The following is a 17,520-nucleotide window of genomic DNA, read 5'->3' as shown; positions in this document are numbered from 1 at the left end:
GGCTTCTCTTATTCTGAAGGTTGCTTTTTTCAATTTATTGGTTATTTCCTTTGCTGTACAGAACTGTTTAGTTTGATGTAGTTCCACTCCTTTATTTTAATTCATTCTTTTAGACATATCATAAGGAGTTGGTATTTGAACTGAGGTCTAAAGAATGCACTTATTGGATTGTGTGGGAAAGAAGAGGAGATGGATTTGAAAGGCCTTTTGGAAAGGACTTGAAAGCCATGGTAAGTGAATATTATCTTACTTACATTGCTTACCAGGTGAAGAGTTTTTTAAGTAGAAAGTGACAGGATCAGATTACTTTTATTTAAAATAACTTTGCTAAGAATATGGATGGTGAATTGAGTTTTGATACATTCAAGGATGCTGGCATTTTGAAGAAAGGAGAGATAAAGTTTCAAACAAAAGTGTTGCTTTTGGAGAAGGGAGCAGACATTTCAAAAGTAGAGCTCACAGATACATTGAAGTGGGGACTGAGGGAGAGCGAAGAACAAGAGGCAATAGTTTAGAGCAAGCATGCCAAACTTGCGGCCTGCAGGCGCCTCATGCCTCGTTTATTTGGCCCGTGTTAGCCTTTGAGTTTGACATGCTTGGTTTAGAGTCTTGACAGGCAGCCATGAGAGGGGCAAGCTCAATAAAGTACGGTGTGACAGGTGGATAGAAGAAGATTATTGGGGGGGAAAAAAGAAAATGATGGAGAAGCTAGGAAAGGAGTTTAGATGGGCAGGTGAGGGGAGTTGGAATCAACAATATCAGTTAGTGGGGATCAGGACCCTAGGGTCATCTTTTAGGCCAGAATTTTAACTTGGGAAGTAGGAAAAGCTGAAAAACCAAGAATAGATCCTAACATGAGACACCAAGGCACAAGGAGCCAGATAGAGATCTTGCTATCCCAACTGAGAGGGATCAAAGCTAGAGTAGCAGCACAGGTGACCTGATCCTGATTCCTGAGCTTTGGGGAACTTCCATCCTTAAATTCCTCCTGCTGAAGGTCAGTATTTGTTCTGCCTGATGGAAATCTTGCTGAACTTCCAGAACCTGAGGACCCCTCTATTTGTTCTGCACCCACTTTTTATCAACTTTGACTTTAGTCTCCTGCAAGTCTCCTGTTATTTGTCCATCATAATTCATCACCTACACCCTGTAGATTAGGCAGATGTTTGATTGATAATCTCCATGATTATTGGTGTAGCCTAGCTTTAGACTTTGATTACACCACACCCCAGTATAATCAGGGGAGGCCCCAAAGTAGCGCACCTGGCTTAGTTGTGTGGCCAGAAGGGTTGCATAGTCTAATGTCTGGGAACTGATAGGTTCATAAGGTGAATATCAGAACCAAGTTTTTAAAAGCTATTTACTATTAATTATTTAATGTATTATGATCAGAGACTGTAGGCTATATGATATTGATCTTTCAGAATTTATTCCTTGATAGCCCGAATGATCTATTTTTCTGACTGCATAATATATACTTGAAGAATGCATATTCTCAGTTTAGTGGATAAAGAGTTCTATATGTTTGTAATAGCTTGAGCTGGATAATCTGTTTTTTAGTTTTTAAAAACAGCTTTATTGAGGTATAATTGATATACTAAGAATGGTGCATATTTAATGTGTATACTGTAATTTGATGAATTTGGACATGTGCAAACACCTGTAATATCAACAACACAATCAAGATAATAGACATATCCAAAATCTCCTAGTTTCCTTTGTCCCTTTGGTGTGGTGGTGGTGGTGGTGGTATGTGTGTGGTATGAGACTTACTCTCTCTTTTTTCTTTTTTGACACCTACCCTCTTAACAAATACTGAAGTGTACAATATACCGTATTGTTAACTATAGGTGCTATGTCGTACAGCAGATCTCTAGAACTTAAGCATCTAGCATAACAAACTTTATATAATCTATTAAATAACTCCCCCTTTCCTGCTTCCACTGCCCCTGACAACTGTGATTCTGTTCTCTGCTTATGTAAGTTTGACTATTTTATTTATTTATTTTTTAAAAATCCTTACCCAAGAACATGCGAACATGCTTAGAGAGAGGAAGGGAGAGAGAGAAAAACATCAGTGTGAGAGAGAAACATCAAACACTTGCCTTCTATGTATAACCCAACCAGGGATCAAATCTGAACATATGGGAATCAAACCGGCAACCTTTCGGTACACAGGATGACACTAAACCCACTGAGCCACTTAGGGTACCTGTGAAGTAAAAACGTATTATTATTTTCAGAATATTACTAAGACATTATTGGGTGTGTTTTTTTCAGTCTCATTCTCTCACAAGTGTATAGTAGAGGTTTTCACATGCATGATATTACAACAGATTGAATGCAGAAGCAGATACAAGTATCCAGGCATTGTCCACATTAGTGAGATTTGCAAAAATGTGAAATAGTGATACTCTTATTAAGTTTTTTATTTTAGAAAAATAGTTATTTTATTATCATTTTTAAATCCTCACCTGAGGATATGTTTTTATTGATTTTAGAGAGAGAGGAAGGGAGAGAGAAACATAGATTGGTTGCCTCCCATACCCACCCCAACTTAGGATCAAACCTGCAACCTAAGGATGTGCTCTGACTGAGAATCAAACTGCAACCTTTTGGTGTCTGGACGATGCTCCAACCAACTGAACCACCCAGCCAGGGCAGATAAATAGTTATTTAAAAAAAATATGTTAACATGTATTGGATTTATTATTAAACTAGAGGCCTGGTGCACGAATTCATGCACGGGTGGGGTCTCTCAGCCTGGCTGGTGATCAGGGCCCATCAGGGCTGATAGGGGCCGGCCAACCAGTGAGGGACTGTGGGAGGGCTCCAGGGAGTATCTGGCCTATCTCACCCAGTCCCGATTGGCCAGACCCCAGCTGCAAGCTAACCTACTGGTCGGAGCGTATGCCCTCTGGTGGTCAGTGCACATCATAGCTACCAGTCGACTGATCAGTCAGGCACTTAGCATATTAGGCTTTTATATATATAGATAAGTAAATATTTTTTAACTTTCCTGTTTTAATTTCTTATATGGAAAATAGTGATAGATATAATCTATATAAATAAAAGCTCCTTGGGGTCTTCAGTAATTTTTAAGAGCAAAAAGAATGCCTGAGACAGAAAAGTCTGAGAATCACTTCTTTATGGAAATAATTGTTCATTAAAGGATTAAAAATCATTTATAAAGTAGATATGTAGAACGCTATGGTTCACTTTCATACTGACCATAGTCATTGTGCTCAATTGCTAGGTTCAAAGTACTGTAAAGAATAAAAAAATGTTTTTTCACTCAATAAGTGAAGTAGATTTCCTTGCAAGCATATTCTCTAAATAGAAGGCTGACAAGAGCCAAATCTGTACTAGAGACAAGAAATGTTGACTAAAGCTTGGAGACCTGCTGTACAAAATAGGCCCATTTTAGGATCATTCATAAATGCTTGGATCTCCTCTCAAGTTAGATCTTTTCCTGTATTCCCTAATTGGGTAGGGCTAGAGCATTGCCCTTTTCACCTATAGGTATTCTATTCAAATCGTTGTTCTCAAAATTATCTTGACTTAACCATAATTTGTCCCATGGCTCCTGATTCCCAATCCTCAAGATGACCCAAGAATTTTCTTCCCTATATTCTCTGAAAACTCATAGTCAGATCATGTTTTTCACCTCTAAATCCTCAAGGGGATTAACGAGTTAACACTTTGCCTCCTTCCAGCAAAATTATCTAAGCTTGAATTAAGTCTAAGTCTATCTCTCTCTCTCTCTCTGTCTGGTGTATGAGGTTGACTCCACAGAGCCTTCTTAATCTGACCTCGCTTTGTTCTCTAGAAAGATCTTTATTTCTCAGGTCCTTGAAGCAGGAATTATCCTGTTCTGTTTCTTTGTCCAGGTAGATTATGTTTTTCTGCACTGCCATTCAAATGAATGTGCTCTTCTACCTGTTTCTTTTACTTCACCTTTTTTTGGGGCATAATTTAAGATGAATAATTTGTTTTTATCATGAATCTTGGCAGTATTCTTTTTTAAAAAAAATCAATTTGTTAAAGTTTGTGTTATCTCTTTAAAATTGACCAAGATCATGGTTCTGAATCTCTCAAGGTCATCTATTGCCATGTCTCACTTGGTCTATTTTCTGTGTGGAGTCATTTAAAGAAGCAGAATATAATAAAAATTATTTAAAAGCACTTTTATCTCTGTGTGGGTCTCTCAAAGTACTTAAAAGGGTTAAAAGATGACTCTACCATGCACCTCTTAAAAATTCCCTTTCTTCTGCGTTCCAATGATCTCATATTCTATAGCTGTTCCAAAGTCTCTTTCTGTCTATACTTTATGTTTTTTTGTGAGTGCAAACATGAGTTATTTTATTTTTTTGCCATTCTAATAATGTCCATAAGATTTTTTAAGGATAAGAGGAGAAGAGCATGAAAATATTTGGATTATAATAAATGAGTTTTTTAAAATTATATTTATAGCTTTGGTCAGTGTGGCTCAGTTGGCTGGGCATCATCCCATGCACTGGGTGTTGCTGGTTCAATTCCTGATCAGGGCACATGCCTGGGTTGCGGGCTCGATCCTGGTGAGGAGTGCGTGTGTAGGGGGGCAGTTGAGCAATGTTCCACTCTCACATTGATGTTTCCCTATCCCTCTTCCTTCCTCTGTCTCTATGAATCAATAAAAAATATATGAAACCAAAATAAAATTAGATTCATAGTTTTAGGCCATGTTAATTGACTCTCTACAGTAAGAAATGAAAAGATTAATAGGCTTATACTTCTGTTCTCTTTCTCATTTATTCTATTTTTAATTAAAAAAATTATTTGTAATTATAGTTGACATACAATACTCTTTCCCATTTTGATGGATATTTTTTACTTTGTTAGGAGTTTTTTTTAAAGTATTTCTATTATTTTCTATATTCAAAATTACCTCAGATTTTTTACCATGTCATCTCCATTCCTGAGTACTTTATTTTAATGAATATCAGCATTATCTATATTTCATCTTTAAGAAATTTTTTCATCTTTTGGGGGGGAGGGAATGGGAGATATCTGTATTACTATCAACAATAAAAATACATATTTTTTAAAAGAGAGTTTTTTTATGGGTGCTGCTTCTGGGAAAATTTTGATACTCCTCAAATACATTCTGGTAAATATAAAAGCTTCATCATCAGTAGCTTTCACTATTCAAATATGTTTTTCTTTCAGCAAATGACACATATGAATGAGTAATGAGAATCATTAGCAAGAATTGCTTACATTTAAGCACTTGGAAAAAGACATTTTTAGTATTCAGAATATCATACTGATGCTTTTTATTTACTTTTTATTTTTTATTTTTTTGTCCCGTGAGGGCTCTTCCTCCAGATCATTGTGAGGAAATTAAATAAAAATGTTTATTTTATTTTCTATGCTGAAAAAAGATCAGAGTGTCTCAATAGAGGCCTAAAATATCCTATTTCAATGTCTTGTGTTATCCTTAACAGAAATGGGTATGAAACACGGAAATAAATACTTTGATCAATCATGAAAGGAGGCATCTGTAAAACTAATATTTAAGTGCTTCTTTTAATATTAGAGAGGATTTTATGGCTTCAGGCAATGTATGATGAACCCATTTGGGGTGGGTAATTGGTATGTTTTTCTTTTGATTAAGTGAAAGAAGGGCTTACTGTAAGTATAGCACATGCTCTTAGAAAAATTTTACATCCAGAAGTTGAGGATTTGGGGAAGTAATTTTGTTAAGGCTATCCATGTCTGTCCACAGATTTAAGTGAATGAAGCCAGCTTTAGTGTCGGGGAGGCATTAAAAAATGATGGAAACTCTGATGTGCTGGCTCACACATGTCCAGTCCAAAGTGAGATCACAACTACTCAGACCCAGCTGCTTGTTCAGAGGGGATGTTGGCCAGGATTGCTGGATATTTGGCTTAAGAGAAAACGGAAATCCAGGGATTTTTTTTTTTTTTTTTTTGGTGTGTGTGTGTCTCATCTCCTAATTTCTAAACATTTTAATTAATTCATATTTTAAACAATGTGAACCAGTAGTATGCTGGCCAAATGAAACACATCAGTAGCCTAGCTATGCCCTCTAGTCACTTATACACTTCTAGGTTTCTGTATATGACCAATGGCCTGACCTAATTTTTTTTTCTTTTCTAAAGTATATTTTTATTGATTTCAGAGAGGAAGGAAAAGGGAGAGATAGAAACATCAATGATGAGAATTATTGATTGGCTACCTCCTGCATGCCCCCTATGGGGGATTGAGCCCACAACCCGGGCATGTGCCCTGACCAGGAATCGAACCCTGTGACCTCCTGGTTCATAGGTCAATGCTCAACTGCTGAGCCACACTGGCCGGGCCTGACCCAAATTTTATACCATATAAAGAGAATACCAACAAAGTTCATTCTCCTCAAAGTCTCTTTCTCTCTTCTCCCCCGCCCCCCCCCCCCCCCCCCGCCCACAAACTTGCTCTGTTTATTTGATGACTCAAGCCATAAACCTAGCAGGTCATTTTAGATACCTTCATCTCACTCAGACACTATACCATGCAACAACAAATCTTTTCAGAAATATGTTTTGTATCTAGCCCATGTTCTGTACCCTATGTAACCTCTGTCATCTTTTACCCAGATTATTGTAGTAATCTCCAAATTAGTCTCCACACCTCTAGTATGTCCCTTTTTACAACCCCCACACTCACATTTTCTTTCCGAAATGAATATATTATTATGTGATTAAAAAAAACCTTTGCTAATTCTTCATTGTTTACAGATAAAAACTAAAGTTCTTAGCAAGGCTTATAAGGTTCATTGTGATTCAACTTCTGCCTATTGTTCTGACATAATTTCTTGCCATGTTACCACATGGATGCTTCTTAGCTATGCTAATTATTTCAGGTTCCCTGAGCTCGTCATGGTCTTTCTTACTTTATCACTTTACACATACTCTAAAAATATATAAGCCTGGAGTAGTCTCCCAAGTAAGTCTGGATAACTCCTGGCCATTTCTGGAGACCCACTACAAAACTTTCTTCTTTCCTAAAGATTTGTTTGAATCTTGTTTCTTTACTTTTAATCAGTTAGTTGATTACTTTGCTACAAACATGGTCCCTGGATCATACCTATATAGCACTTGCCAGAGTGTTTATGTGTGTTGCTTTCTCATATGTTGATTTCCCTGGTGAACATGTAAATTATTAAAGGACAGGGATGGTATCTTTCTCATCTTTGTAACTTCAGTGCTAAGTACAGGGTCTGTCAACTTAGTTATTAAAACTTCTCTCTAATGAGTGAATGAGTGAATGAGTGGTGCTGATGTTCTATTGACAACACCCTCATTATCTGGATCATCTGGATTCTGTCATCAAACTAATCAGAAAGTGATTGATCAGTCTAGCCTACATTGTCAGATTGCTTGATGAAGGACAGCTATAAAAATGTATTTTGTCACACATAGGTGGAGTGCAACCATCTATTCTTCCAGGCTTGGTAGCTGAGCCTGACAAAACGTACCAGGAAAGGCAGTAGGAAGAGTGAGGCAAGGATTTGGAAGAAAAGAGCAATAGGAACTAGATAGTAATGTTCCTGGAAAATAAAGACTATCAGGTATTCCCCTACTCCCCCAAATATTCAAATCTAGAGTGTATGTGTATGCTTTGGGAGGCAACATAACCCTTGTCCAGCCCTGAAATTGCACCAATTAATAACAGTTGCTGACTTAATACATTTTTTTAATGCTACTTGGAATAAATTAGTTTGAGTGAGATTTTATTTTGTTGGTTTATTGGTCGATTGGTTTTTAAGACACCCAGCCAGCTGAGCAATTCAATAACATCAGAGCTGGTAAACATATTCAGCTTGAGAATTTGAGGAAGAAGAAGGGTTGAATTATTGTCTTTTAAAACCCCTCTTGACAAAAAGGAAGGAAAGATACTGCCAAGTGAGGCATGGAGAAGTTTTTTTAACATTAAACATTTAAATTCATTTGATGTATGCTCTCGAGGTGTTAGAGTTCTGTGTTGGGTAGCCTGGTGGAGTAGAAGACACCTGCGCTTTGAGTTACCCGGGTCTGACTTGAATTTGCCACTTTGCTGGTTACCAACCATGTGTATTTCAGGAAGTTTTTTAAACTTCCATAACCCCCAATTTTGCAAGGTTGTTGTAAGGAAAGTGTCTGAAACATAGTAAGTAAGCATTCAATACATTTTAGTTTTCTTCCTTTAATCCACTGTGGAATAAATAACACAAATATTTAATATTTTATATGAAGTAAAAGAAGTAGGACTGAAACTGTTTTTTGATTCCCAGCCCTAGAGGAATCTAGAAGTAATAATGACTTTAAACTGGGGTTTATTTGCCTACATTGGTATCTGAGAGATATTGTTGTTTGTTTTTTTTTGCCCAAGCAGATCATCCCATTTGTATATTCTCGGTATTTCCTCTTCTCTAGTAGCCTTCCTGTGGGAAACTGCTTCTCCTACCTTTCATGTATATGTTCTCATGAGGACTGATAACCAGTCATCCCTTAGAGCCTTAATTTTAGAGAAACTAGGCAAAGCCTGAAACACATCTAAGTGATTGGCAATCAGAGAGTAAGTCTCCATTTTCTCCTTTTCCTAATTGTTGTATTTCATTTATAGGCAGTAGGAGGACACAATATTTTTGTCAGTGTATATTATGGAGAAATGAAAAAAAAATCAGCAATATAAGAGCAATTTAATATATTTAAATAATCTTTAGGAAATGGACATGTGTCCCTTGCAAATTCCATACTTGTGCTAGGTAGCTTCATAAACTAAGGGAAAACTTGTAAACTTCTACTGGTAGGTAACTCTGTGTACTTGTAAGCAGAGCTTTGGTCACTTTCACTTACTATGCTTTCCAAAGATTAGATAAGATGTTGCTTAAAATAGGTTTCAGACTCCTATTTGTGTGCACGAGTTTCAGTTTTATATCCTACATATGAATAAAATCATATAGTTCTTAGCTTTTTCCCCCCTGACTTACTTGACTGAGCATAATATTCTCAAGGTCTATCCATGTTGTTGCAAATGGCAGTTTTTTTAAATCTTTTCTTATGGTTGAGTAGCATTCCGTTGTGTATATGTACCATATCTTCTTTTTTTTTTAGAAAAAATATTTTAAAAATATATTTTTATTGATTTCAGAGAGGAAGGGAGAGGGAGAGAGAGATAGAAACATCAGTGATGAGAGAGAATCATTGATTAGCTGCTTCCTGATGCCCCACACTGGGGATCTAGCTCACAATCTAGGCATGAGCCCTGACCAAGAATCAAACTGTGACCTCCTGATTCATAGGTTGACACTCAACCACTGAGCCATGCCTGCTGAGCTGTACCACATCTTCTTTATCCAATCCTCTATCGAAGGACACCTTGAATAATGCTGCAATGAGCATAGGGGTACATATATCTTTGTGAATACACGTTTTCAAGTATATACCCAGAAGAGGGATTGCTGGGTCATATGGTAGATCTGTTCTTAATTTCTGAGGAATCGTCAGACTGTTTTTCATAGTGGCTGTACCAGTCTACATTCCCACCAGCAGTGAATGAGGGTTCCCTTTCATCCACAACCTCTCCAACACTGAGGGAAGGGGGTAGAGAGCTGGGGGTTAAAGAGGGTCTAATATATGATAGAAGAATATTTGACTTTGGGTGGTAGGCACACAGTACAATATACAGATCTTATAATGTAGAAATCCACACCTGAAACCTATATGATCCTGTTAATCAATGTCACCCCAGTAAATTTAATTTAAAAAAAAGTTTCAGAGTCTGTGAATGGCCCTTCAATAGTGCCAAAGTTTATTATTAGAGAGGAAGATGCCCTCTGCTGGCTTGATTTATTTTATTTTTTAAAATATATTTTATTGATTTTTTACAGAGAGGAAGAGAGAGGGATAGAGAGTTAGAAACATCAATCAGCTGCCTCCTGCACACCCCCTACTGGGGATGTGCCAGCAACCAAGGTACATGCCTTGACTGGAATCGAACCTGGGACCCTTCAGTCCGAAGGCCTACGCCAGGGGTCCTCAAACTTTTTAAACAGGGGGCCAGTTCACTGTCCCTCAGACCGTTGGAGGGCCGGACTATAGTTTAAAAAAAGCTATGAACAAATTCCTATGCACACTGCACATATCTTATTTTGAAGTAAAAAAACAAAATGGCAAAAACACCCGCATGTGGCCCGCGGGCCATAGTTTGAGGACGCCTGGCCTACGTTCTATCCACTGAGCCAAACCGGTTTCAGCTGGCTTGATATATTTTCAATCAAATCTAATTTTGCCTGAATCTTCTTTTACTGTTTTTTCACTTTCTCTTGTCCATTGCCCCTAAGGTTATATGTATACTCACGATTGATTGCATTAGAGTGGTCAACACAGGTTTCACTCAGCATGCATTATTATTATTGTTTAAAAAAATATTTTTATTGATTTCAGAGAGGAAGGGAGAAGGAGAGAGAGATAGAAACCGGATCAATCCATGACCTCCTGGTTCATAGGTTGACAGCTCAACCACTGAGCCACACCGGCTGGGGGAGCATGTAGTATTATTTTAGATCTTTTCTGGTTATTAAAAACTCTTGGAACATTTACACTTCAATAAGCAACCGATGCATGCCAGGTATCTAGTACACACTGACCTTCAATTTCCCACATTCAAAGGTCATTTTTATCTAGAAAGTTTGAAGAAAGAAGAATTTTATCTTTGTTTCTCCTAATTTGGCCACTGAAATCCGGGCATATGTCCCCACTGAGAATTGAACCTGCAACCTTTGGGTGCACAGGATGATGCCCAACCAATTGAGCCACACTAGCCAGGGCAGGGACTATATTTTTAATCATTTTTCTTCGACTGGAAAATTTAGGACACCATTAGCCTTCACTGCCATTAGCCTCCATTGGCAGTGACATTTCAATTAATATCTTTGACAGAGAGAGTTTGTGGTGCATGACTCATTTCCAGAGCTTGGATTGTTTCAGGGTATAGCTCTTAGGATTATGTTTAATGATTTTTGTAATGATCATTATTAACAAAAGCATCTGAGGTCAACCCATCAGTATAAAGCATTTCTTTCTGTAAATGCTTTGGACAGTAATTACATTGAGGAAAAGATCAGATATAATTAAGTTTATTGAGTTTTGCCTTCTTTGAATTCCCTATTGTTGATATCTGATGCTTTACTGCCCTCTAGGTGTTCAGAGGTAGAAGGAAATGACCTCATGACAGGGATCTTTGTGTTGTGAGGATGAAAGAGAAGCAAAACTATACCTTGATGAAAAGTTTATTGTCAATTCTTTGCAGTACAATTTTCTGGATCCTATATCCAGGAGGTCATGACAATAAATTCAAAAGTAGTAGTACAGAGTTCCAGTGGTGGCACAAAAGAAGCAATTCTTCTGAATCTTCAATACCATAAAATTCTTTGCTCAGTACATGGAATATGTTACAAAGCTATTAGAGAAAAATTGGCTCCTGAACCATGTCTCTTAGCTCTTTGCATAGGTTTGTCAATAAATAATTGAAACAAAACTGGAAAATCTAAAATGTGAATTTCAGAAAAATAATTGCCCATTTTATCCCAAAGCACCCAAATCACTTTAGTCATAGAGCATTAAATATAGTCCCAAATGCCATTTAGTTCTTCCACTCACTGTTTTTTAGCCAAAGAGCTCAATAGTTAAGGAGCCTTACAAAAAAAACACAAAACACCTTGCACCAAACAAAAGAGTAGCACAGTTAAAATATATATACCCCCACTACCAAAAGAAGGGATCAAGTTAAATATCTTAATAACATGTGTATGGAATTTCTTCTTTGAGTTAGTTCTTGTTTTAAGTTAGTTTTCTATTATCTTCATATTATTATTCAAAGTAATAGTACTTTTGCTCTTGGATATATTGATAGAATGGGGTGATGTTATCTAAATGAGGACCTAAGTCTGTTCTTCCCCTTCTATGGTAACCCCTGGTTTCAGAGTCTCTTGCCTGCTTATTATCCATATGCTGACTGTGTCTTCTGATGCTCCCTAACATCTTTGATCCTGACTCTTGCTTTTGCTTACCCCCGCTCCATCCAGTTGTACTGCTTGATGAATATCTACATCTATACTCCTCAGTTCCTGTGTGATCTTGGTTCTGAAGAGAGTGACTGGAAATGGATCTTTCACTTCTGCTTCTGCTGTCACTTGCCTGTCCATAGCTATCGCTTGAATGGCCATGGCTATATACTTGCCTTTCATTGGTGTTGAATCCAGATTGATCCTGGACATCTCTGGATTGTCCATGACTTGATCCCTGTCTTGCAAAACTTATACTGGATTCTACCTGATCTTGAGAAGATGTATCTCCGAAATGCTGTTGACTGGATCCATGTATATCAATTGTATTGAAGTCTGACTGTCTATGCCTAGGTCCTGATTGTTTATTAATCGGTTTCTCCCAATCTTCTGAACCCACTTTACTATTATTATGGGATCCATGCCTAAAAGTTGAACTAGATTCTGAATGGCTGTGAACTGACACTTGCTTGTTTTCAGTTCTGTTACTTGGCCAAAGAGGGCTAGAATTGTGACTGCTTGTTCGACTACCCCCTGAAGGTCCATACCCACATTGCCCATAGTCATATCCTGCACTTCCATAGCTACCGTGTTTCCATCTTTGACTTGATCCATGATTTTGTCTTCCACCTGCCTGTCCTGACTGTCCATGAGCAGTTCCCTGTCTCCCTCTACCAGAGGATCCCCACTGTCCATGCTGAGATCCAGCCTGGCCATGACTGGACCCTGAGTGTCTCTGTGAGCCTCCGGAATGCGATTCACTGCCACTGTACTCACTGTGACTAGATCCGCTTCTTCCACTTCTGTGAGATCCTGACTGTGAGGAATGCCCATGACCTGCCTGCCCATGTGTGTGGGTGTCTCCTGACTGTCCATGAGCAGTTCCCTGTCTCCCTCTACCAGAGGATCCCCACTTTCCATGCTGAGATCCAGCCTGGCCATGACTGGACCCTGAGTGTCCCTGTGAGCCTTTGGAATGCGATTCACTGCCACTGTACTCACTGTGACTAGATCCGCTTCTTCCACTTCTGCCAGATCCTGACTGTGAGGAATGCCCATGACCTGCCTGCCCATGTGTGTGGGTGTCTCCTGACTGTCCATGAGCAGTTCCCTGTCTCCCTCTACCAGAGGATCCCCACTGTCCATGCTGAGATCCAGCCTGGCCATGACTGGACCCTGAGTGTCCCTGTGAGACTTTGGAATGCGATTCACTGCCACTGTACTCACTGTGACTAGATCCGCTTCTTCCACTTCTGTGAGATCCTGACTGTGAGGAATGCCCATGACCTGCCTGCCCATGTATGTGGGTGTCTCCTGACTGTCCGTGAGCAGTTCCCTGTCTCCCTTTACCAGAGGATCCCCGCTCTCCATGCTGAGATCCAGCCTGGCCATGACTGTACCCTGAGTGTCCCTGTGAGCCTTTGGAATGCGATTCACTGCCACTGTACTCACTGTGACTAGATCCGCTTCTTCCACTTCTGTGAGATCCTGACTGTGAGGAATGCCCATGACCTGCCTGCCCATGTGTGTGGGTGTCTCCTGACTGTCCATGAGCAGTTCCCTGTCTCCCTTTACCAGAGGATCCCCACTGTCCATGCTGAGATCCAGCCTGGCCATGACTGGACCCTGAGTGTCCCTGTGAGCCTTTGGAATGCGATTCACTGCCACTGTACTCACTGTGACTAGATCCGCTTCTTCCACTTCTGCCAGATCCTGACTGTGAGGAATGCCCATGACCTGCCTGCCCATGTGTGTGGGTGTCTCCTGACTGTCCATGAGCAGTTCCCTGTCTCCCTTTACCAGAGGATCCCCGCTCTCCATGCTGAGATCCAGCCTGGCCATGACTGGACCCTGAGTGTCCCTGTGAGCCTTTGGAATGCGATTCACTGCCACTGTACTCACTGTGACTAGATCCGCTTCTTCCACTTCTGTGAGATCCTGACTGTGAGGAATGCCCATGACCTGCCTGCCCATGTATGTGGGTGTCTCCTGACTGTCCGTGAGCAGTTCCCTGTCTCCCTTTACCAGAGGATCCCCGCTCTCCATGCTGAGATCCAGCCTGGCCATGACTGTACCCTGAGTGTCCCTGTGAGCCTTTGGAATGCGATTCACTGCCACTGTACTCACTGTGACTAGATCCGCTTCTTCCACTTCTGCCAGATCCTGACTGTGAGGAATGCCCATGACCTGCCTGCCCATGTGTGTGGGTGTCTCCTGACTGTCCATGAGCAGTTCCCTGTCTCCCTCTACCAGAGGATCCCCACTTTCCATGCTGAGATCCAGCCTGGCCATGACTGGACCCTGAGTGTCCCTGTGAGCCTTTGGAATGCGATTCACTGCCACTGTACTCACTGTGACTAGATCCGCTTCTTCCACTTCTGTGAGATCCTGACTGTGAGGAATGCCCATGACCTGCCTGCCCATGTGTGTGGGTGTCTCCTGACTGTCCATGAGTAGTTCCCTGTCTCCCTCTACCAGAGGATCCCCACTTTCCATGCTGAGATCCAGCCTGGCCATGACTGGACCCTGAGTGTCCCTGTGAGCCTTTGGAATGCGATTCACTGCCACTGTATTCACTGTGACTAGATCCACTTCTTCCACTTCTGTGAGATCCTGACTGTGAGGAATGCCCATGACCTGCCTGCCCATGTGTGTGGGTGTCTCCTGACTGTCCATGAGCAGTTCCCTGTCTCCCTTTACCAGAGGATCCCTGCTCTCCATGCTGAGATCCAGCCTGGCCATGACTGGACCCTGAGTGTCCCTGTGAGCCTTTGGAATGCGATTCACTGCCACTGTACTCACTGTGACTAGATCCACTTCTTCCACTTCTGTGAGATCCTGACTGTGAGGAATGCCCATGACCTGCCTGCCCATGTGTGTGGGTGTCTCCTGACTGTCCATGAGCAGTTCCCTGTCTCCCTTTACCAGAGGATCCCCACTGTCCATGCTGAGATCCAGCCTGGCCATGACTGGACCCTGAGTGTCCCTGTGAGCCTGCAGAATGCGATTCACTGCCACTGGACTCACTGTGACTAGATCCCCTTCTTCCACTATGATGTGCTGAGCTGGATTGGCCTGTTCTAGACCCATGCTGGTCAAAGCCAGAAGATTGACCTGAAGCAGATCCCTGTTTTCCAAACCCTGAGGACTGACCTGAGCCAGATCCATGTTTGCCTTGGCCAGATGACTGACCTGAGCCAGACCCATGTTTGCCAAAGCCTGAGGACTGACCTGAGCTAGACCCATATTGTTCAAAGCCTGAGGACTGACCTGAGCTAGACCCATGTTTTCCAAAGCCGGAGGACTGACCTGAGCCAGACCCATGTTTTCCAAAGCCGGAGGACTGACCTGAGCCAGACCCATGTTTGCCAAAGCCTGAGGACTGACCTGAGCTAGACCCATGTTTTCCAAAGCCTGAGGACTGACCTGAGCTAGACCCATGTTTTCCAAAGCCTGAGGACTGACCTGAGCCAGACCCATGTTTTCCAAAGCCTGAGGACTGACCTGAGCTAGACCCATGTTTTCCAAAGCCTGAGGACTGACCTGAGCTAGACCCATGTTGTCCAGAGCCAGATGACTGACCCGAGCTAGATCCATGTTTTCCAAAACCAGATGACTGACCTGAGCTAGACCCATGTTGTCCAAAGCCTGAGGACTGACCTGAGCCAGACCCATGTTGTCCAGAGCCAGATGACTGACCTGAGCTAGATCCATGTTGCCCAAAGCCTGAGGACTGACCTGAGCCAGACCCATGTTTTCCAAAGCCTGAGGACTGACCTGAGGTAGACCCATGTTGTCCAGAGCCAGATGACTGACCCGAGCTAGACCCATGTTTTCCAAAACCAGATGACTGACCTGAGCTAGACCCATGTTTTCCAAAGCCTGAGGACTGACCTGAGCTAGACCCATGTTTTCCAAAGCCTGAGGACTGACCTGTGCTAGACCCATGTTGTCCAGAGCCAGATGACTGACCCGAGCTAGACCCGTATTGTTCATAGCCTGAGGACTGACCTGAGCCTGATACGTGTTGACCATGGCCAGATGACTGACCTGAGCCAGATCCATGTTGTCCAAAGCCTGAGGACTGGCCTGAGCCAGATCCATGTTGGCCATAACCAGATGACTGACCTGAGCTAGACCCATGTTGTCCAAAGCCTGAGGACTGACCTGAGCCAGACCCATGTTGTCCAGAGCCTGAGGACTGACCTGAGCTAGACCCATGTTTTCCAAAGCCTGAGGACTGACCTGAGCTAGACCCATGTTTTCCAAAGCCTGAGGACTGACCTGAGCTAGACCCATGTTTTCCAAAGCCTGAGGACTGACCTGTGCTAGACCCATGTTGTCCAGAGCCAGATGACTGACCCGAGCTAGACCCGTATTGTTCATAGCCTGAGGACTGACCTGAGCCTGATACGTGTTGACCATGGCCAGATGACTGACCTGAGCCAGATCCATGTTGTCCAAAGCCTGAGGACTGGCCTGAGCCAGATCCATGTTGGCCATAACCAGATGACTGACCTGAGCTAGACCCATGTTGTCCAAAGCCTGAGGACTGACCTGAGCCAGACCCATGTTGTCCAGAGCCTGAGGACTGACCTGAGCCAGATCCATGTTGCTCGAAGCCAGACGACTGACCTGAGCCAGACCCGTGCTTTCCAAAACCAGATGACTGACCTGAGCCAGATCCGTGTTGTCCAAAGCCTGAGGACTGACCTGAGCCAGATCCGTGTTGACATTTTGAATATTCATTTGATGTACACCCTTTTTGACTAGAGTTAATAGACTGTTTACCGGATCCTTGTTGACCACAATTAGAAGACTGACTTACTCCAGACCCATATTGTCTACCACAAGAGGACTGCCTTGATCTTCTTCCCTGTTGACCACAATTAGAAGACTGACTTGCTCCAGACCCATATTGTCTACCACAAGAGGACTGCCTTGATCTTCTTCCCTGTTGACCACAATTAGAAGACTGACTTGCTCCAGACCCATATTGTCTACCACAGGAGGACTGCCTTGATCTTCTTCCCTGTTGACCACAATTAGAAGACTGACTTGCTCCAGACCCATATTGTCTACCACAAGAGGACTGCCTTGATCTTCTTCCCTGTTGTCTTCCACAGTTCTGTGGTTGACAACAGTTCTGTGGTTGACAACATGCCGGGGATCCATGTCTTCTTCTATGACAAGAAGATTGGCTACAGGAGCGAGGCTTACATTGACCATATCCAGAGGACTGACTTCTTGAGATACATCTACGACCTTGTCCTCCACTATTTTGTGATTGACAACCTGACTGAATACAGCTAGATTTATTTCCTTGCCCTCCATATCTGCCTGCCTGACAGGAGCTGGAAACATATTGTCTTCCTCCACACCCACTTGAGTTGATTGAATCACATGCATAGCTTTGTCTCCCACTATCTCCT

The 17,520-nt window shown here is 41.8% G+C and overlaps 1 protein-coding gene across 1 annotated transcript; it reads right to left on the bottom strand.

Annotated features, from left to right (window-relative positions):
• Nucleotides 1-3,208: 3,208 nt before the first annotated feature.
• Nucleotides 3,209-16,699, bottom strand: LOC307093747 (uncharacterized protein; the record flags this gene model as incomplete). The annotated part of the gene is made up of 3 exons (XM_079762038.1): nt 3,209-3,266; nt 12,265-15,179; nt 15,281-16,699. 3 exons carry the CDS (start codon nt 16,697-16,699, stop codon nt 3,209-3,211), a joined length of 4,392 nt encoding a protein of 1,463 aa, XP_079618164.1.
• Nucleotides 16,700-17,520: the final 821 nt, after the last annotated feature.

This window comes from Cnephaeus nilssonii (genome assembly GCF_951640355.1).
Source record: "Cnephaeus nilssonii genome assembly, chromosome: 21".
NCBI lineage: Eukaryota > Metazoa > Chordata > Mammalia > Chiroptera > Vespertilionidae > Cnephaeus > Cnephaeus nilssonii.
This window is presented reverse-complemented; position numbering and strand designations above follow the sequence as displayed.